This window comes from Rhamphochromis sp. 'chilingali', assembly GCF_963969265.1.
Source record: "Rhamphochromis sp. 'chilingali' genome assembly, chromosome: 10".
NCBI lineage: Eukaryota > Metazoa > Chordata > Actinopteri > Cichliformes > Cichlidae > Rhamphochromis > Rhamphochromis sp. 'chilingali'.
Genome location: NC_137937.1, coordinates 13,936,368 through 13,957,664, shown reverse-complemented (window position 1 = coordinate 13,957,664; position 21,297 = coordinate 13,936,368). Strand labels below are relative to the sequence as shown.

Here is a 21,297-nt window from a genome sequence, read left to right as displayed (position 1 = left end):
GTTTGTTTTCAAAGTGCCATAGCTAGTGAGGAGTGGAAGGATTGGCAGAGTGGGGCGTAGATGCTTTACGGTGTGAGTTTACTTGAGAAACCAATCAAAAAAGGGGAACTCTGAGGAAAAACCTGTATGTGATTACGCTGATGAACCGTTTTTACATTTTATGCTTTTTCATTTGGTGAGGACTCTGCTTGACTCTGAACTCTGACTCTGCCATAAATCCACGAGCTCTACTGTCCAACGCTTCATTTTCAGACGAGAACGAAAGAGTGACTGTGTGTGTAAAAGCATGCATCTGCAATAAAGTGAGTCACGCCCATAAACGATGGATCAGACTGGGTCGAAGTTCAGAGCCATGCAGGGGCCTTAGTGAGTTCTCCTTTGAGATGTATATACAATGTGAAGGTCTGAAGTGATTTTTTTTTGTTAAATTCTATATTTTATCGCTTTTGTAGACATTTTGTTGTGGGAAGAAAAAAAATAAAAAGAAATTTTATGGGTGAGATTCTGCTTCATTTTTCTAACTCACATACAAATCATAATATTATATATCAGATTAATCCATAATGTCTCCTGAGAAAATACAGCTATTAGTTATATACTGAACTAAAAATAGTACAAAAACTGCATTTTATTTTACAGTTTTTTCTATCACGAATTATCACATACAGTTAAATAACAAGTTATATTTTTATCTTTTTATATAAAGTTTTCTGATTACCGCTTTTCCTTCATTAACCCTGAAAATCTATAAACATCCTTAGTGCAAAATCTTTGGTATTATCAAGGATCTTTTGTGAAGAGGCAGAACTTGTGTTTACGAAAGACACCTATAAAAGTTCCCATGCTTTCTTTTCCCTACTTCCTGAGTCAAAGGTCACTTCCTGGTTTCATCGTCTTCTTGCTCTTCTGTCCCCGACGTTGGCTCCGCATCAGTGCTGTTCTCGCAGCTGTCCGGATGGTTTCTTAAATCTGAACAACAGAAACATCAGTTAGCGACATGTCGCTCCAATAACACAGTCATTACCACAAGAAAGAGAATACTGACAGGCCTGGGAGGAAATCCACGCATCCAGCATAAATAATTTGGTTTGATTTGTTGGTGAAATCTTGGAGAGGACACAAGAAGAGGAAGAGGAAACACAACGTACCTTTGAAATATCAAAACAACTGTCTGAGTGTTTGCGTGTTTGTTTGCTGGGCTTGTTTGTTTGTGAGCACAGTTTCTTTCCGCGCAGTTATCCTCTAGATGCCGGTATCATGTCTACCCAGAGACGTTAATTAATAGCTAATCAAAGCTAATGTCTCAGCAGCACATCGCCAGCACAAAGACATGATTAATACATAATCAAAGGCCGCTCAGCACAAAGACGGGCCCTCCCTCATGCCTCAAACACTACTGTTGTTATAGAAATAAACGAACACTCGCAGCTTAATTAGCTGGCTGTTCGTGTGTGCCGTCTTTATTTGAAGTTGCTGGGGATTTCTCTCTGAGCCAAGCTGGCCTCCTGAGTGACGACACCGAGGTGACATACAAAGGCATGTATGCACACATGTGCAAAAACAGGTACATACAATGAAATGCTAATCCACATGTCACACACTGGATCAGAAAAAAAAACAGTAGACAAGGTTTTGTATGTTTCTGACCTTTTAGACCTAGTCTGTGGCACCAGGCGCTGCAAGAGTGTTTCTGCAGGAAACCATTGATGCCAGCGTCTCCAAGATTATCAGGTCCAAAAAGCATCTCACCCCTGCTAACACTGCAACAGAGTCAGTCAGAGTGCAGACTTTCATCAGTACATATGGGATAAAATGTGAATTTCTAAAATCAGAGAATATAAATATCACTTATACGCATAGCAGAAATGGTTACTGCACCTCTGGTCCTCTGCCATAATGACTGTCGGATCAGTCAGCTCCTCTCCCACTCCTGTCAAAAGGAATAAGGGAACAGATTTAAAAAAAAAGACTCAACATCTCACATGTGCAACTACAAACATGCAAAGTAAAGTAAAAGTATCTGCCTTGTATGTCGAGCACCAGCAGCTCTCTGCGTGAGTACTCGTAGGTCCAGTGGGAAAAGGCTAGAAGCATTTCTTCCAGTGAACAGCAGGGGGTGATCTCTTCTCCCGTGTTGTTGTTGTATTTCATGAAGTCACCAGACATATTCCTTTCAATCGTCAGCCACTGACCATTAGAATGCCAGAGGACCAGTGATACGTCAAGAAATCTGGTGGATAGAAGGGGCAGTTATTAAATGCACGGACACACCTAACACACACACATAGGAAAGATAAAATAGTGACCTTGGTGAGTGGTGCAAATCATCAGGTTTGACTTGGTTAAACACTTGCATCATCTTCTGGGCCGCTCTCTGCTGCTGTATCTCCTTCACAAACAAAAATTGATCATAGTGTTAGAAGTACTTGAAACTCAATTCAAAACTGTGAAAAGTAAAAGATTTGCTAACCAGCAAATGTAGACGAATCCTTGATTACGTGAAAGATTTACCCTTAAACAAAGCTGCAGTGCTGTGCTACCATGGAAGTACTTCTTACAGACACGAACCACCTCTGGTCTGAAACCTTTCACCACGTATACCAGCCCGGGTCTGAGCACATCCTGTTCTGCCCATGTACAGAGAACCCGGCGGCCCTGCCGGAGGCCCCCATCCAAAGAGCCTTCTTCGCTCAAGAGGGGCTGCAGGATTGCAGACAGGCCTCGTGATGACCAGGAAGAGACTGAGCTGGATTCAGGGTCAGCATCAGAGGCTACTTCCTCCAGAGAGTAAACGCTCACCTCTTCACCTCCTACAGAGAATGTTCAAAAACTTGATTAAGTGCACAGAAATGGATTTTGGGGGTAAAACAACAGTAATGAAAAAATAAATAAATCCTAAATCAAACAAGCAAGTTACCCATGATTGAGACAGGAGTGAAAGGGATGGTCTGAGCCAGTCTCATCAAATTGTTTCTCTCCACAGCTGTTAACACACAGGCACGATACAGGCAAAACTACAGATGAGCTAATGTACGAGAAATCACAAAAACAATAGATGCACAATAGATGATCCTTTCAGGATCTATTATTTAATTTAGATAATTTTCTGCAGATCGTGTAAATACCTGAGTAGTGTGGATACAAACTGTCAGTGGACTGGAATGAGGAGTTCTTGGCTGCAGCAGGTAAGATTACAGGGCATTAAAAAACAAAACAAATACATCTCACTATAACAGACACTACATGACCACATGTTACAGAAAATGTATTCAATCTGTACGTCCAGAAATACCTTCAGCTGAAATGCCACTCTGTATTCTGCAACAGGCATCAAGAAAACATTGTTACGTTTAAGTAAAAAGTTTCGATAAATTCAGGGTAAATCTGGAAGGCTAAAAAAGAAAGGAGACTTACGAAGACCTGCGACTCATGGACCTGGCCCAGCTGTTCCAAGCTGAGTGCGTGGGGCTCCATACATCCTACCAGTAATCAAAGCAAGAACACTGACATATTTTACACTAATTATTTTAGCATTACTATCGCTAATGTTACCACAAATTACAAAATATTGTTACCACACTTTACCACATCTTTACCTGATGCGAAAAGACCTGTTTCTGCAGCAAATCCAGTTGTTCAAAATCTGAAAAAATATTGATATTAACAGTTTTTAAGTAAAACATAAGAAACTTCAAGTGGTTGATAATTTAAACATCGCACATACACATATCAAACTTTGTTTCTTTTAATATGAAAAAACAACCCTTGTCGTTCTTCTCGTTCTACTGTACATACATACAGAGGAAGCAGAGTGATGCATACTAGCAGATGCTCTCTGAAAGCTCTGGGTACAAATACAACATGTACTCTATCTAAATGCAGGTCTTACTGAGCTGACTGAGGCTGGTTGAAGCCGACCGACTTGTAGGTTCTCCTATCAACCTCCGGCGCCTTCCCCAGCTGACATCAGACAACTGGGAATGCATGGCTCTCTATTTTCCAAAACAAATAAAGAGATGGAAAAGCTTCTCTGTAAAGAACCACCAAACGAAAATGAAAAACCCATTCACAAAGATAGCAGGGATTTAGTTTTATGACTTTGTGCCATGTTTTGCACCTGACTGATCCTCTGCTATGAGGAGCACAACTTTTTTCATATTACCAAATCTAGATTGCTCTCTCGTATCTTCACGGTCTTTTTGTTTTTGCCTTTGCTGTCCAAGACCTGAGTAAAGTCAGATGATTTGGACCACTCTGCAGAAACACAGACGTACATTATCTGTTATTGTGTGTAAATGCATGATAAAAAAATAGACAAGGTACACACAGATTTTCAAAATTTCCTTTTGATCATTTTCATCAGGGGCAAGATACAGAGAAAATGACTGCTTATGACCTGAATGACCCTTAAAGTTCTTTTATGACATTGTTGGTTCTGACTTGCAAAATTGTTAAGATTTGCATGTGCTACATATCACAAAGCTCTTCATGCAAACTAATTGCTTTAAACCATCAGCGTCCAAAGATTAACTTGATTTTCAAACCCATGCGTTATCATACCTTGGCTCCTGCTGCATCTTAGTGATGTATTGTTCTTTAAACCCCTCCTACCAAGCAAACTCTCATTGTTCATTGATTCATTGAGAGAAGGAAAGGATCCCCTGGTTGGGCTGAGGGGTGCTCCAGCGAAAGTCATATTCTCCATGCTGGATGACAAAGATCTGCAGTAGCCATACGGACGGTCCCTCGACAAACATGCCCACCTTGGGGATTTTATGGGTTTTCTCCACTGGTTGGAATTTCTGGACCGAGAAGTTGGCTGACTATCATCACAAGAAAAGGCAGGATTTGTCAAACCCTCTGAGATGTCTTCTGGGTCGAACAGAAAAGCACTGCTGGAGGCTCGGTGCACGTCTATGTTAGGTGGTTCTTCCTGTGTCTTTTCCTCCTCTTTCTCTTCTCCTTCTTCCTCTACTTCATCCTCCTCTTCCATGGATGTTTCTTCCTGACTGGTAAACAAATATGGCTCACAAGTCCAGAATTTAAAATGGAGTGACTCCAAGCCTCTGGGAGAAAGAGGAGACCCACACTGGGATGGTTCACAGGACTCACAGGGTGTCTGATCTCTGACCGAAGAAAATCCTCCACTGTTAAAGTGGGAGAGGGACGCACAAGACCCTGGGTCAGAAGCTCCCTGCTGATTCTCACATGGATGATCCTATGGGAAAAAAATAAGTGATTATCAAAGTATTTTAAATTCTTTAAGTCAGTGGTTATTTACTTTTAATGTCATAAAGCTGTGAAGAGATTACATCACATTAAAATAAGGACTTTATGGATACTTTATGGATCTCTTTTAGCTTGTCTCCCCCTAAAGGCCATGTTCAGGTTTGCAACAACTACCTCTCCTTTCAAAGAGTCTAACATGACAAACGTTTAAGGATCAAAACATTGTATTTAGTGTGAGGGAGTAGTGCATTCTCTTTCCTTCTTGTGAAACAACATTACTAGAAGACAACAGTAAGCACCTCTCTTGCCCTTTCTTCTGGTTCTTCTGTGTGTCCATATCTTCCTCCCCTGCTTCCCCTAACTCCTACATGGCACTCCTGTGATTCCCGTCTATTTCCTGCTAAGGTGTAGCCCTTTAGCAATGAAGGCGGGGTACTTTTATACGGCTTGGCCACCAATCGTTGTATATTAGCCGCATCACCGTCTGCTCCACTTCTGTGTGGAAGGGTCCAGCTGTGAGGGATGGCGTGCTGGGATGCTGTAATGAGCCGACACTGAGCCAGGCGTGTCTCCTCCTGATGTAGGTTGTTGGATGCAGAAAGAAGAGTGAGGGTGTCCACAGCCAGAGCAGAGAGGTCCTGGAGATGACCGAGCTGAGAGTCTAAGTCTGACAGGCTATCCTGAATGAAGTTGACCTTCTCTGAAACCTCCCCCACCATCATGCACATCTCTTCTGTTCTGATGGAACAAATATGAGCAAAAATGGTGAATGACGTTTTTACGATTTATTTACTGACGTTAAATGCTTTTTGTACACTAAACACAGCCACATGTTCAGCTGTAAATTCACAAAAAGCAAAGGAAGCCTGTGTTAGTAGGATCACAATACAAGCACAAGCTATATATAAGCTGGTATGTGAGACAAAGTAAATAAACATTTAAGAATCTACCTACTTACTTGTTTGTAAGAAGGAGCATTGGAGGCACATTAAAAAAGTACTTTGAAACACGGAGATTAAAGTTATCGTTTCAAGTCAAACAACTGCTACGGCTGCTAAACCCTCTACATAATGTCTTGTGTAGATGAGTTAGTGAAATCATACTTCAGAGTTGGTTTTAGTAACAAGGAAATTATTTATTTTTAAATACATAAACACGGTGTGGTGATAAGCACAGAAATGCAGTTTTAACGCAGAAAGCTGCATCTGGTCAGAAGGAAAAACCAGATTTTAACCCCCGATTTATGCAAAAATGAAACAGCTGGCAATGACAGATGCAAGAAAATCAATGGTTACACCCTTGTGCAGTAAAGAGGGTTTATGTTGTATCACAAGACATGATATGAAAACTGATCAAGGTATTTCAGTAACTCTTCTACACAAGGCAATTTGCAATGTTTGCAATGGGTACAGCAGCCATCGCAGTTGTTTGACTTAAAATGACGACTTTAATCTCCACATATTCTCAAAATAATAATAAGTTTAATCTCAAAAGTTTGGCTTTATTGTGAAAATGAACAATAATCTTTTATCTTAATGCGCCTCTAATACTTCATTTAAATCTAGTTACATGAGTTAACTGCTTTCATCTTGGCACAGTATGTATACCTCATTATTTATTATACTTATCAAACTTATCAATATTAAACTTAACAATGTGATGACAGACAGAGCGATTGTTCGTGTTATAGAAGAAATAATCTATTGGCTCTTGCATCGGACACAAAAGGAACTCTACATCAAAGCAATGATCCTGTGCATGGCTCCCAAACAAGACAAATTTACAAGGCTACAAAGTTTCCAGCCATAGTGATATGGCAGGTTGGAGAGCGAGACACAGATCCAGCAGAAACACACAAGCGCTGGTAGCTCATCTTAAATAATCGAACAAAACAAAAGAAATGAGAAGCCCCTTGTTTGCAGTCCTACCTCTCAGCTGTGACTTTGATCCTGTTCTTTTGACTGCTGAGCGGGCATTCACTCTTCTCGTGAAAATAGGCCTGCACACATCTCTCCTCAAACTCATGCAGCTTCTTGCGATCCTCGTGGCCCAGATAGAGCTCTAGTAAAAACAAGTGAGATGGAAGAAGTGACAAGTGTAGAGATAGCTGCTAAACTATCACCATTTTCTTCCTTTCCAGAAAATATGCTGTGGTACTTACTAAGTCCAGAGGCTCTCTCTTCCCGCTCAGCGTCGCCACTAAATTTCTTGTAAATAGCTCTCAAACCCAGGTCCATGTGACTGAGGAGGTTTAGGGGCGGTGGCAGCCACGGTCTCACTTGATAGGTCATAATGTAGCGGTACCGGTTGTACTTCCACAGCTTGTTGGATGTTGATGCCATGTCAAAGTAGACGTTGCTGTTAACAAGAGTTTGGTTTATTGAAGGGTAGCCCCTCAAACAATTACTATAAACTAAGATTTTTCAATATGCTTACTTGAAAAATGCGATGAGGATGTTGACCATGATGATATACTGGACAAACATATACACAGCCTGGAGAAATGGTGCAAGAAAGGATGCAGGAGGACATGAATCATCTTCCTGACATGCTGTTGACACACAAAAATACGCAGATCTTACACACAGTGCAATAGTTTTTTGTTTGTTTTTTTATTCTTATTCATCATACAAAAACTGTCAGAGACTTGGTATGAATCTCCTTCTGCATCATGAATGCTAAATTAGAACCAGATTCATATAAAACTCTACAGGGACAAGAAAAGGGCACAGAGTCTTCCAACATATGGTACAGCCGACACAGAGCTCAGATTTTAACATCACTCAGTTGGTCTGAGACATCAGAAGCAACCGAGATTGCCTAAATCCACGCTGGAGCAGAGTACATTAAAAAAATCTTAAAGTAAGAGAATTGGCACTGTTTACAGGGTAAAGTGTGACAGACCTTGCACTGATTTGTTTGCTGCTCTTCTTATAGAAGACACAGACATAGCTCTTTGGAAGTGTCCAAACTTTATTTTTTGAACAATCTAAGTTACACCTTCAACTAAAAGCAGCAAAAGGACCTACATGTACTGTAACTCCCTTAGTCATTTATACCAATTACATTTTAAGTGATTTTGTTATTTGCAGCATATTTTTTATGCACGAAGAATCAGCCCCTGTAATAAGTGAAGTTGTCTAAATTCTGAAACAAAGAACTCCTTTCAGCTGCAGTCAATAACAAGCACTGCAATACAAAGGTGAGTCAAGCAAAGCTCAACTTGTGAGGTAAGACTGTTTGAATGACCTTAATTCAAGTGGAATAGGATAAGTGACGAATTAGCCTTGCAGCAATCTTCGAGTCAGTATTTCCAAGAACTCAGGGCAATGCAAAAATCATAAAGGTTAAATTCTACTGCTTAAAAAAAACCCTTTGGTTAATAAGTATCTAGTGTTATTGGGCCACTAACGGTCTATCTCTGATGCATAGACCTCTCCATAGATCATCCAGTAGGGCTGGAAGACTATGTCTCGAGCCAGGCTCCATGATGGCTCCTCGTCTGGTGACAGGACAGCCTTCCTGGATACTCCGTAGGTCAGCAGCACTATTGCCATCATCACCACAATGTAAAACATGTTTCTGGTCTGGGCACAGAGAGAGTGAGAGGTTACTAAAAAATAAATAAATAAATAAATAAATAACACACACACACACTTCTCAACTTTTTATGTTTCCAGTGAGTGCTGTGCAGTCTGTACACACCATCTTAGTGATCATGGTAAGGTAAGGGCCAGCATGCTGATTAACGGCCAGCAGATCCATCACCCTGATAAACCAGAAGATTATGTCCAGGCAGTATGTGAGGCGCCCTGCTGTCCGGTAGGGATCAGAGTGCCAACGCATTGCCAGTCCGGCCACGAAAAGCAGGATGGCGATGAAATCTGATATGTTCCAGTATTCTGAGAACCAAATCTTCAGCTTCTGGCTCAGTTTTGTTGCCTCAGACATTAATATCTAATTACAAAAGATAGAAACTTACATTACTACTGACTTGTGATTTTATATTCTCCTGTAACACTTTTTAATATATTCTGCTAAGAACTGAACCTCTGACCTCTCTGGTTTTCTCTGCTGCAGTTGACAAGATGTATGCTATAACCAGCCACTCCTGAACACTGGGTTGATCCTCCATCTTCACCAGGACAACATAGGAGAATAACATCAGAAAGGCCAAGTAGGACATCTACAGTTGAATCAGAGAAAAGACATTCAGACAGAAGGATGAGAACAATGTATAATAATCATTTGCATGATGCACTTTGAGAAAGAGAAATGTTTTATCGTGTGTTAACTAACATAAAAAACCTACCGTGTGAAACCAGAACTTGACAACAGGAGCTGTGTAGAAATCATAGAGTGTTGTGATCCAGGAAACACAGCGCACAGTTATAGAGGACATGGTTTCTGACACAGGACCAACACGTTTGTCTTGGAAAGAGAGTCCTTGCTCTGCATCACGACTACCCTGCATGGGTAGAGTAAACCATACAAGTGAGGTGAAATACTATGAAATACTGTAAAATATTAGCCAGTTGAAATTTGAAAGTACTGCACTCCTACTGTACCATGTGATCAGAGCCCTTGGTGCCTGGTGCTGGCTTGACTGAGTCGAGTCCAAACAGCATTGCCTCGTGTGTCTGTGGTACGTGACACATTTCAGCTTTGCTTTTAAACTCCAGAAGTAGGATGGCAGGAGGCAAAAGAAGGCTCAAAATGATCTAAAAAAAAAAAAAAAAAAAAAAAAGGAGAGCGTGTCTGACTACTTAAACATCCTCCAACAAAACATACTGCTTTGCAAAATATGAAAAAAATAAAACAACACTTGAGGTAAAAACACAATCGTTTAGCACAACCAGGCTTTAATGGGGGTGATGAAAGCAGCTGGTGATGTGTGAACCAAAAGAAAACAGCAAATAATGGCTGAAGCGCTCCCTAGCTACACTCTACATGACAGGAAGATGTAACAATGAATGAAAATTACCGATGTGGTTTTGGAGTGGAAAAACATGGCTTTAAGTTTGACCCTAGATATCAAATCCCAGACAGAACTTCATTATGTGACAAAATGCTAATTCAAAATCGACAACAGTTAACTGCAGCACCCTACCTCATTTATTGCTAATATGTTTAATCCAGAATACTTTAACAATCCCTAAGGAAATTATGCAAACAGACAATGTCAGAAGTGGGATTCAAACCCACACCTCCAGGGGAGACTGCGACCTGAACGCAGCGCCTTAGACCGCTCGGCCATCCTGACTTCCTGATTAATGGATTCTAAATTAGAATCTGGGACCTGATGAAGGTCAACAGGACTGAAACATTGCAATAAATATATTAGAAATAATGGCAAGCTTTTGCAGAGACAGTCACATTTAATTGCTTTTGTGGAATCTTACAACAATACTGTGCAGGCTCCTGTCAAGTTAACAGGTTAAGTTACTTTTTTGTTAAACTTAAGTGTTAAGCAGTTGTGCTATAAGCACTACTTAATTTCGAATAGTTTTGTGCTTACATTTGACTTGTGCTGTGTCATTATATACAATGCTGTGTCAGCACTATGACATTATAATACTGCTGCTGCTACCAGCTTGTAGCAAGAGATTCAAACTTTGAATTAGCTAGTCAGTCTTCAATGATAGCAGGTAATAGGAAAAGAAAGATGGAACATGCCCTTCATGGACTAAAAATGCTGCATCCTGTGAGCTGCAATTGCTGATAAGACATATTCACTATTTTTTTCTATAATTCTGCTGAAATATTTTTGTATAATTTTGAAGCTATATCGCCCACCCCTACCCTGTACCCTTCTATCTTTATTTTTCTTTTTGCAGTGATGCAATTAAATGACACTGAAATATGAATTTTATCTGGTTTATCTGCAAGGTTTACCTTCAAGAATGAGTTTTTTCTCATGTTAAGTGGACCGGTCCAGAGATCAGTGAGGAGAGTCTGGGTGCAGGAGTGTGAGACGAATGGTCTGTGACATGAGGAGACAGCCATCTGCAGACAGGTGAAGTGGCTCCATGCCTCCATCTCATAAGTCAACAGCTTCATGGCCATCTGCTCGTTCTGACGAAACGCACAATCTAACACATCCACCGCCAGCTTACCAAACTCACTGACACACAAAGACAGAAGAGATATGTGCATGTCAACTCTGTGATAATTATAAAAATATGAAAGAACAAAAAAAAAATTGCACCCATATCTTCACATATACAAAGTAACATGAAGTCCCGAGGGGAAAAAAAGTGTATTGCATGGTAACGGTGCTTCACAGCTATAAAAGGTTTAGAGGTTTCTTGCATTTCAAATCTTCCAAGAACATTTCAATGAGACTCCAGTCTGGATATTGCCTAGGCTGTTCCATTCAAGGTCAGCTTCAAATTAAACTAAAGTTTCAGACACACCTTATCCTTAATATATCCTTCATAGCTGAATCAATGACTGCAAGCTGCCCAGTTGCTGTGAGACCGAGGCAGTCCCCAAAGCATAACCTTTCCACCACGCTTCAAAGACCGCAAGAAATTCTTCTCCTAAAAATAACTCCATCTTTGATTTGTATGTCCAGAGCACATTATGTCAAACATGTTGCTTCTGTCTCTGTGTTCACTGGGAAACTGTAGTTCTGCCTAATGTTCTTCTTAGACAGCACCTTAAATGCAGGTCAAATATGTCAAAATCTATCCGACTGTAGACGCAGGCACTTTGACACCAGAGTTACCTGCAGTCACTGTGATGACATTTTGAGTTGTTGGAGATTTATTTTTGCATCATGCAGTATACCCTTGAATTTGCTTGGGCAGTCAGTCCTGGATAAATTAGCATTCATTTAAAATTGGTGCCACTGTCTTATACTCGAGTGATTTATTTCAACTAAGTTGGAGACATTTTAAATCCCTTGCTAGACTCACAACACAGGCTTAGAGAGCTACTTAAATCTTAACACGATGACATCACATATTTCAGCAAAAGAGACAAAACCAGAGCTTAGATGGGAATTCAAAAGGTATTCCATTATGTGCCACTTTTTCAGAGTGTATCACTGCTATTAATAAGCAATGGATCACTGCTTGTTTAAAATAAGTCATACAGTTAATTGACACTCACAGTGAATACGTCTTGAATCGTTCTATAATGTTATCATCCAGGCTGCTTTGACGTGCTTCAAAGGCCATGGAGCGGTAAAGCTTGCAGGCCACCGTTGCACGTGCCAGCGCTTCTTCTCCATGTTGCCACAGGAACAGTGCCATTTGCTGCCTTTGCTGAAGGACTGCCCACACAAACAAGTCGTTGAAGTTGAAAGGAACCAGCAGTGGAGCATCATCAAGGCCTGGACTAGACACATCCCCACTGGTACTGGGTGACACATCTTGCTCCTAGAAGAAAAAGTTAGATGTATGAAAAAAATAAGGGACAAGGAAATGAAAAAACAATAGATGGGAATGTGAGATTTTTTGTCATAAAACAGATAGAAAAATTAGAAACTGTTAATCTAAATCTTAAAAAAATAACTCTAAACCAACCTTGCGTTTGTAAGGCTGGGCGGTCCTAAAGAAATGCAGGTCCTGGAGGCTCCTGTTCCTTGTAGAGCTTGGCATCAGTCCATGTCTGAGTTTAGAAAAGGTGGCTGAACTGTCTCGTCTACCATTCTACAGGCATCAAAACAGGCATTTGTATGAAAACTGTAAAAGTCATTAAACCAAAGGATTTTTAAATGGCTTTTATCAGGGTGCAGCGGGCAAAGAAAAAGAATACAATCATTGCTCACTTTTTCGTGCAATCGGCTGTACGCAGCTCTGAATTGTTTGCGTGTGTAGGTGCTGCGGTATGCTCCTCCTATGAGATATTCTATCACCAAGCCCATGTCAATGATCGAAAGACGATAACCTGCAGGAAGGGATGTCTCCCCACAAACACATACAAACACGATAAATAAACATATACTGTGCACATGTAAATGTGGCTGCTTTTCTGTGTATTTATAACACAGAAAAGGTGAGGGACCACCCAGGTTGCTGTCAGTGCACAGTTCCAAAGCTGGCATTTGCAATTCTATGGAGGAACATTAGTGCACATGGGAAACTTGCACATCTGTAAAGGCCTCTTTAATGCTGAACAGGTCTTGGAGCAACATATGCTGACAATGCTTTTTTTCGGGAGGGAAAGGGAAGCTAGATTTGCACCTACAGCTACTCTCAATATCAAAACTCACCTGTTTTGCATCTTCAACGAGGTGGTGCAAGAAGCGGGCTGTTGGCCCTTGTGCCTGCAGGGAGGATTTTGTATAATTATATAAAAAAAGAAAATGACAGTTAAGAGAAAATGCAAAGCGCAAAATCAAAGCAAACCAAATTTACTAGTTACTTTTAACAGTTGCATAATGCACATGCAATCACAGCTCCACAAATATCAAATTGTTTCTTTAAGGAACTACTTATCCCAGCGTTATGAATAAGTGAAAAGGCTTTTATACACAAATATAAAGACAACATAGAGAAAGCTGAGGGTGAATGTATGGCAAAGAGCTCTGTGATTTTAGAAGCATCCTAAACCAACTACTGGGAAAATATTTTGGATGCAACTGACCATAAAACACAAGAGATCCTGGTGCAAAAACACTTACAGTGACTGAGATTTGGATCAAAGCAGCTTTGGGAATTGTGAGAGAAATTCAAGAGAAACAAACATAAAGGGATTTTGTATGTTTGCACAGCAAAGTGAAAGCCAAACGCAAGAGGAAATACCCCAAGATAATCAAAAGTACTCCAGTGAGTAAATGTTATTTTCTGAAAAATATATTTCACAGAATTAATTGTACTGTTCTCCTTGATTAATAAAATGATGAATAACAAATAAGAAAAAGTAAGTGTCTTAAATATTTAAAGCAGATATATTAAGATATTATAGTAACCATGTTGTAGAGCTCTTCAAGGCGATCGACTGTGAGGAAGCGGCTCATAGTCATGCCGTTATCAATCAGCGTTTTGACAAAACTGACACGGTCCATCACCAGAGCATCCAGCATGGCTTGCTCCAAGGAGCCCACCTACACAAGTAAAAAATAATTTACATATCTCCTTTTTTGCTTTAATGGAAAACAATTGCACTACAGTTTTGCATTAATGACTCCTGTCAATAGAAAATTGTACTTAGTAGTCAGTATAATCTTTTAATAATATAAGTTTACATATGGTAGTGATAGGATGTGCGATCCTTAATAGTCTGCAAAGGCTTTGTGTGCATTCCAGAGTGCTCTGGCATTCACACCCACATCCTGGGAGCATGGGAAAGGTCGTACCTTCTTTTATTTTTTTACGGTAGGATAAAAGTAGCTATGTCAGTTTTAGTCTAAGTGCCTTTTTTACATATAGATGAACTGTTGGATTTCCAGACCAGCAGGTTTAGGGAAGTCATTTATGGGGTCACACTCTGACACACACACGCACACACACATACACCTCCATATTCCAATGTAAGGAACAAACACCCACTGATATATAAATAAAGACCAGGGCAGTCTCAGAGCTGCGAGTCCCTGAGCCCTCACTCTCGTGCGAGAGCTCAGAGCTGCCCTTGCTAAGCAACAAGTAAAACTGTGTGTTTCTCCTCTCTGATTCTCAGCTGAAGAAGTGTTTTAGAATATATCTCTTAACAACTCCCTTTGTTTTTGACTTTCTCACCTGCCAATGCTGTCCATATACAAGGACGTCTTTCTGTGCAATGTCAGCCCTGTCCCACGCCAGAGTCATACTCAGCTGCTCTGATGGACTGGCCTTTGTGCCTGTTTTTGATTCAGAGCAACAAAACATATAACATAACTCAGATTTTCTGACTTACTAAGAGAAACGCTCCAGTCCCACGTTAATGAATCAAAGTCACTTGAGAGAAAATGTTTGATAATTAAGAAGGAAACAAGTACCCTTGAGAGTAGCGGTCAAAATGGCAGCATCTGGTGCCATCTGGTCATCTGACTCTGAGTCAAAGATGGTTATCTGTTGTTCAAAGAAACGCTGATTTAGTAGTCAGTGTCCTCAGTCACAACACACACATGCCTCAGAGGCTGCTTTACTCACAGACTGTCTATGATCCATACACTGCAGCAGGAGAGTATAGAGGTCAGTGGCTTCAGTCCTCTCCATTCCAAACACATCTCCAATCGTGGTGAGGAAGTTCTCTTTAATGTCAGCTTCCAACGGTCTGAAAACAAACAAACAAACATAAAAACACAATCAGTGTACATTTGGGCCGGCTCGACCCTTTCCGTGTGGAATTGCATGTTCTCCCTGCATGGTGCTCTGGCTTCCTCCTACAGTCCAAAGCTTGTTAGGTCATCCACCTAAATTGGCAGTAGGTGTGAATGTGATCGCAAATTGTTGTCTGTCTCTCTGTGCTAGGCCTGCAATATGCTGTTCAACGTGTACCCCCAGGCAACACAATGTTAGCGCTTTTGCTTCACAACAAGAAGGTCCTGAGAAGGTCGCAGAAGGTGGAGTCATGTTCTCACCATGGTTGCGCAGGTTCTCCGGCTTCCTCCCATAGGCTAAAGACATGCAATTAGTGGAGTTGTGTCAATTGGTGATTCTAAATTTCGCACAGGTGTGAATATGAGGGCAAATGGTTGCCTGTTCCTCTATGTTAGTCCTGCATCAGACTGGCGACCTGTCCAGGGTGTACCCCACCTCTCGCCCTATGATAGCTAGGCTTCCGCTCCCCATGAGACTGAATTGGCGAAAGGATAAGTACATGTATGGAAGGATAATGTACATTTGAAACAATTTAATATTTGTAATCCTGTGTCTTTTTGGTAAATGTTAAATGAGTCAAAATAAGAGTCTAACAAACTAATTTATGGGCTTACCAGAGCAGCCTTTTGCTTTTTTGCACTAAGAGGACACTGCTGTCTAGTTTCTACTTTCTATCTCATTTTACAATCAATTAATTGCATCATCATCTTCAAGTTTTTATATACACCTATTGGGTAACCCTTCCTAAAATATAAACGTCACTCAAATGTAGTTAGCAGGACAGGATCATATTAGTAACTGTGTGTTTGGGTTCATCTGAGATGAGGAAAAAACAAAGAATGTGGCTGGGGTCTAACTGCCTTTTCAAATAGTTGGCATATGCGGCTCGGCAGTGGTGTGAGGTATCTGCTAATTGGAAGGTCAGTGGTTCAATCCCTGACTCCCCTAGCCTTCACACTGAAGTATCCTTGAGCAAGATACTGAACTCTGCGATCCATCTACTGGAGTGTGAATGAGGCTTGTTGTAAGGAAAGTACTTTGGAGTGCTCAAATTGAGTAAAAAAGTGCTAAATCTGTTTACAGTTATTCACTCTAATGATATAACGGTAAAGGGGAGATTCTCCCTTTGCCCATTTTTCTCTTTTTCACCTTAAAATATGCCCCAATACTCATGAAGAAGGTGTTATAACTTGCACTTTGCCGTAAGTATAAATTATGCTTGCTTATTAAACCAGCTGGCTCAAAAAGACCCTGCTATGCATCCACTACAGGCCTATACCAGCCTACGTACTGTACCTGTCAACAGCAGTCTGCTTGTGTAAGAAGGCGAGTAGGTCAGCAGCCCTGCCTGATCCCTCAAACACAAACACTGGCACAGGGGGCACAGTGCTGACGTAGTCCAACACTGTAGACACCACAGAAGGACCTCCCTCCACCACCACACACACCACAGGCACTCCTTGGTTCAGTCCTGCAAAAAAGAGAAGAGATGATGTTAAGACTTCAGTCAAATCTGTGTGCTTCCTATTTTGTTTCTTTTGTTAGTTTTTGCGCAAAAACACCCACGGGGATGTATCTTCTGTAGTTGTATGTGCTTCTCCAGCTTCCTCCTGAGGCCTTGCTGACAGCCATGCTTGCCCAGCGTTCCATCATCCACCAACAGGAAGTGGGAGTGGAAACCATTGAGACAGGCTCTCTTGCTCAAAGGGTTTCCCAGAGGCTGGTAAGGCCTGAAAACCTGAAGCGATGTTGAATCAGTGTCAGTCAAAGACAAAGAAAAGCAGCGCAGTGGGATATGGTACTCTGCATATATCAAAAAAATGTGGTGAGGAATGAAGTAACGTGCAAAAACACAGTTTCAGTACTGACATCTCTGCCTATAAGGTCCATGTTGTTGTCAATCACTCCCCAGGGTGTGATGCCAACTGTGTTTCTCTTCCTCAGGTCATGGCTTCCAAAGGATTTAACTGCATCACCTACATATTTAGACACACCTGGAGGGCATGCAAATAGTAGCTGAATGCACAGCAAATACACAATAAGAACAAAAGCACTAAAATCCAAGGGGTACTTTTACAACAGCACGCCATACAGAAATGAAACCTAACAGAAACTAACCAAAACTGAACCTTCTTGAAACAGAACACAGATCAACGTAGTTTTTTTTTCAGATGTAAGTAATGAGATTGCTGCCAGTCACTAACTGGAGATAGGCAGAAAATAATACTCCACAAAAAATTGTAAAACTTACCTGTATTAATGCCATCGGTGAAAATCCATGCCCCTGTGCTGAGGGCAGCAGTGATCAGCCCTTTGCTAAAGGCCTGGTTGACTTTAGGTGGCAAGGTAAAATTTTCGGAGCCTCCGTGGACACTCAGCAGTAGCTTGGGTCTTTCCATCTGCCATTCCCTCAACATCAGCTGGAGTAATGCTTCTGGCTTGGAGTCGACAGCAACACGAACATACTGGAAAAACATGAAAGTGTTTCCAACTGAGAAGCTCTTTGTACTTTTCTGAGGTGCTGCTGAGCCGATTGTTTTGTCACTACATTAGATAGCATCTCTGCTTTCATGCATCGCGACCAAGCCTGCTTACATCATAGCAAAGAAAACTTTACGCAACCATCAAAATCTAGGTCTTATTAACAGAGTGCAAGCATTTGCTTCTATATTTGAAGCAGTCTCTTGAGCGTGTGTACATTTACCATTTTACTTTTGAAAAAATGTTCCTTTGGCCTAGAGACACGCACAGAGCTGGTAAACTCACAGACCTTGGCTCGACAGACACGTGTGGCAGTATCTTCAAAGTCTACGGTGCCATAGGCATTTGTGGGACTGGCCCTGGTGTGGCGCTCCATGGACCACTCCTCTTCCACATCCTGTCCAGGACCAGGACAGAGGGACAATGGAGGAAGGGAGTCTTGCCAAGAGTGTTCCCCTATCAGGTGGCCGCAGCAACATCTAGCAAATAGAACGACATTGCATAGATGCATAGGAAGAAGCATCGTAAGGTAATTTTTTAGAATGATTAACTTCAATCATACTTTTACAACACTTTAGCATAATGTTGTTGATTTTAAATAAATTAAATTAAGTAGCTATTTCTGATAGTCTGCTTTTAGATAATAGGGAAGAGCCCAAAAAACAGTAACAAAATTATCAGTGACACTTAACTACATGTTAGCTCCTCAAAATAGAGGCAGGGTTGTTAATAAGCAATAATAATATGCAGGCGCATGACAAGCCCTAAAAGATGAAAGAAATCCACCTGGACTTTTTAAACCAGCCTTCAGTGATTCTTCCATTTATTTTCTAAATCCCACACTTCCTCTCCACCTCCCTTTGCCCTTGAGTACACATTTCTATGTCTGGCTGTTGTTATCATTTAACAGACCATGAAAATCACACATTTCCTGCCATTTCCCCATAACGGTGCAGTGCAAATGTAGGAGAAAAAAGGCAGAAAAGGACATGATGAAATGCTGAAAGAATGAGGGTGGAGAAAACAATACAGAAGTATGTAGTAAGAAAATAAGAAAGAGTTTGGTAGGACAGCATCTTCAGCACAATATTCATCAGTGATACCTTATCAAATTTTGGCAAACGTGGCATACTGGAATACATCTGAAAGAGACAGGAAGCGTTATCAAAATATCCACATGGCTGCTATTCCTGGAAGTAAGGGCTACATGCCAAATAGTTCTGCTCTCAGAAAAATGTTATTTCAAATAGCTGCTGTTAATGTTATACTACAATCTGTGTGTTTCTTCTCAGAATCATAAAAGCTAATCAGTGCAATCAGATCCCAGTTTACCTGTGCTGATCCCAAGAGGAAGGGATGAACTTCACACACTCTCTCCTGAAGAAGGTTTCCTCAATCCAACACTTTCTGGACTAAAAAAAGAAAAGCAGAAAATATTTACTTACAGCACACAGATACTGGAGCTGTTAAGCACTATATTGTCTTCTTTATTGACTCGTATTCTAGGAAGTGGAAGCACATTAGTCCTGAAATAAAAAGCGCGTTTATCAGTGACCTTCTCAGTGAAGCTCATTTTAGTGTCGATCACATGCTGAGCAAACAGTGTAGTAAGTGTAGATCCCTCCCCATCACAGAAAGCTGAAATGCAAACACCAAAACCCTGAGCTGCAGCACTCAGCCCCTCGTTCCCCTTCACAGTAATCTTTCCTTCATGTTTCCCAGGAATATTTAACAATGGCCTCACTGCAGGGAGAGAACTGCTTTCAGGAAACATGAGCACATACACAGACCTATACATCCTCTTCCTCTGATTAGTCTACACGGTTAGCGAAGTAAACAGTTACAACTGTTACAGTTTTATATGCACTAAATAAAACCGCCCATTGTGCAGCAGCAGGACCAACAGTTTAACACGTTGTATGCACAATGAACACCCGTGTTATGTTACTACACTAGTTCATTAAAAGTTTATTACTATTAACCGTTTTATCTAACTTAAAATCACCGCTAAGCGCTGCTAATATCACTGTTAGCAAACCGGTAACAGAGAAATATTGCTCAAATTTCTCATGAGTTCAAGTTCACATTTCGTAAAAAGTACACTTGTTGGAAATAAGCTGACCTACTTAGTACATATATATATATTTATATATAATATTAGCATATATCTTACCATGACTGCAAACTTCATTTATAAACATGTTCGAGGCTAGCAAAGACACTCCGCTTCATCATTACTCTCCCGACAAGGACTGAGCGCCCTTTAATCAGTCGCTGGTCCAAAGGGCAGGTTTCCAGGAAGCCTTGGGGAGTTCATGGCCTCCTCCCTCCAGCTCGGTTAGGAGTTTTTCACCTCCTTAAGTTGTCAAGGAGGTGAAAACTTAAGGAGTGGAGACACCCTTATTGGTTGAGGCAATAAGGGTTTCTCCCCCTCTTTCTCATGAAGGAATGTGGTGACTGGTGAAAGTGGACACTGGTGAGTCAAAAATCTTACTAAAGTGTCGTCAGCTCTGGCTCAAGCAAAGTTTCACACAGCGCAGTGAGGCTCAAAACACCTGCAGTGGCAGTAAAATAAACAGGGTTGTACACTTGGGCAGGACAGAAGAGCAAGTTTTCCATTGCAATAATAATATTAATATTAATAATAACAATAATAATATATGGCAGATGTCTGTCAGATAGATAAATCTTGAGCTACCCCTCTAATATTTATATTTAGCTAGGAAATTTAGAAATGGGTGCAGGTTCAGTTTTGTTGAAACGTCCAAACACACAAAGTCAAACTCTCTTAGGCAAACTTTCTTGTAATTTCTTCAAGTAGTCTTCAGAAAGAGTTCTTCAGGGTTCTTGAAGCACATTCAAAGTTGGTCTTTAGGTGTTTCTGCCTTTTGATCTGTTCTCTATCACCAGGATCCCACACTGCTTCAGTATTGTTGAGGTCTGGGGTCTAAGGAGGCCAATCCACGAAAGATAGTGTTCCAGTGTGGGTTTCTTTTCAGGTATATTTATACCGTACTGACATGTGTTTGAGATTATCATCATGCAAGAATAAACCCACTGCCAATCAGATGCTTTCCAAATGGTGATATGTGGTGAATCAAAATCTGTTGTGCTTTCATACTTGCATTAGTTTTGACAACCTCCACAACACCATTGGCTAAACTGCAGCTCAAAACATGACACAGCCTCGGTCATGTTTTACACCTCTCTCCTGCCCTCCTCTTTGCATTCTCATGGCAATTTCTACGGAAAATTTCAAATTTTGATTTTTCACTCCATTGGACAAAGGATGTAGAAAAAGGAGCAGCAAGACATAAGAAGACCATGAAAAAGA

At 40.8% G+C, this 21,297-nt stretch overlaps 1 protein-coding gene across 2 annotated transcripts; it reads right to left on the bottom strand.

The window, feature by feature from the left end:
* Positions 1-793: 793 nt before the first annotated feature.
* trpm6 (transient receptor potential cation channel, subfamily M, member 6) lies at positions 794-20,345 on the bottom strand. 2 transcript variants are annotated; one of them, XM_080892948.1, is made up of 40 exons: positions 20,137-20,345; positions 19,296-19,375; positions 19,067-19,105; positions 18,187-18,442; positions 17,734-17,947; positions 17,352-17,476; positions 17,049-17,220; positions 16,779-16,953; positions 15,312-15,435; positions 15,158-15,230; positions 14,919-15,019; positions 14,150-14,284; positions 13,451-13,504; positions 13,007-13,141; positions 12,762-12,887; positions 12,346-12,614; positions 11,125-11,353; positions 9,798-9,950; positions 9,542-9,697; positions 9,287-9,415; positions 8,935-9,186; positions 8,642-8,816; positions 7,666-7,780; positions 7,391-7,587; positions 7,158-7,290; positions 5,529-5,967; positions 4,561-5,218; positions 4,163-4,254; positions 3,890-3,992; positions 3,597-3,643; positions 3,415-3,479; positions 3,293-3,318; positions 3,126-3,176; positions 2,918-2,983; positions 2,512-2,810; positions 2,307-2,389; positions 2,025-2,230; positions 1,879-1,930; positions 1,648-1,760; positions 794-969 (listed from the first exon to the last, which is right to left on the bottom strand). In XM_080892948.1, the coding sequence occupies exons 1-40, from the start codon at positions 20,152-20,154 to the stop codon at positions 875-877; spliced, it is 6,030 nt and encodes a 2,009-aa protein (XP_080749074.1). In that variant the 5' UTR covers positions 20,155-20,345; the 3' UTR covers positions 794-874. The 2 variants fall into 2 exon arrangements, with proteins under 2 accessions (XP_080749074.1, XP_080749075.1); XM_080892949.1 differs by having other exon boundaries at positions 18,253-18,442; positions 20,137-20,344.
* Positions 20,346-21,297: the final 952 nt, after the last annotated feature.

What these genes read in the sequence shown, in the direction of transcription:
- trpm6 (XM_080892948.1), bottom strand. An exon ending in TATATGGACAGCATTGGCAG is followed by an intron (nt 14,285 to 14,918) that starts GTGAGAAAGTCA and finishes TTACTTGTGTAG; the next exon opens with GTGGGCTCCTTGGAGCAAGC. An exon ending in TTACCATGATCACTAAGATG is followed by an intron (nt 8,817 to 8,934) that starts GTGTGTACAGAC and finishes CTCTGTGCCCAG; the next exon opens with ACCAGAAACATGTTTTACAT.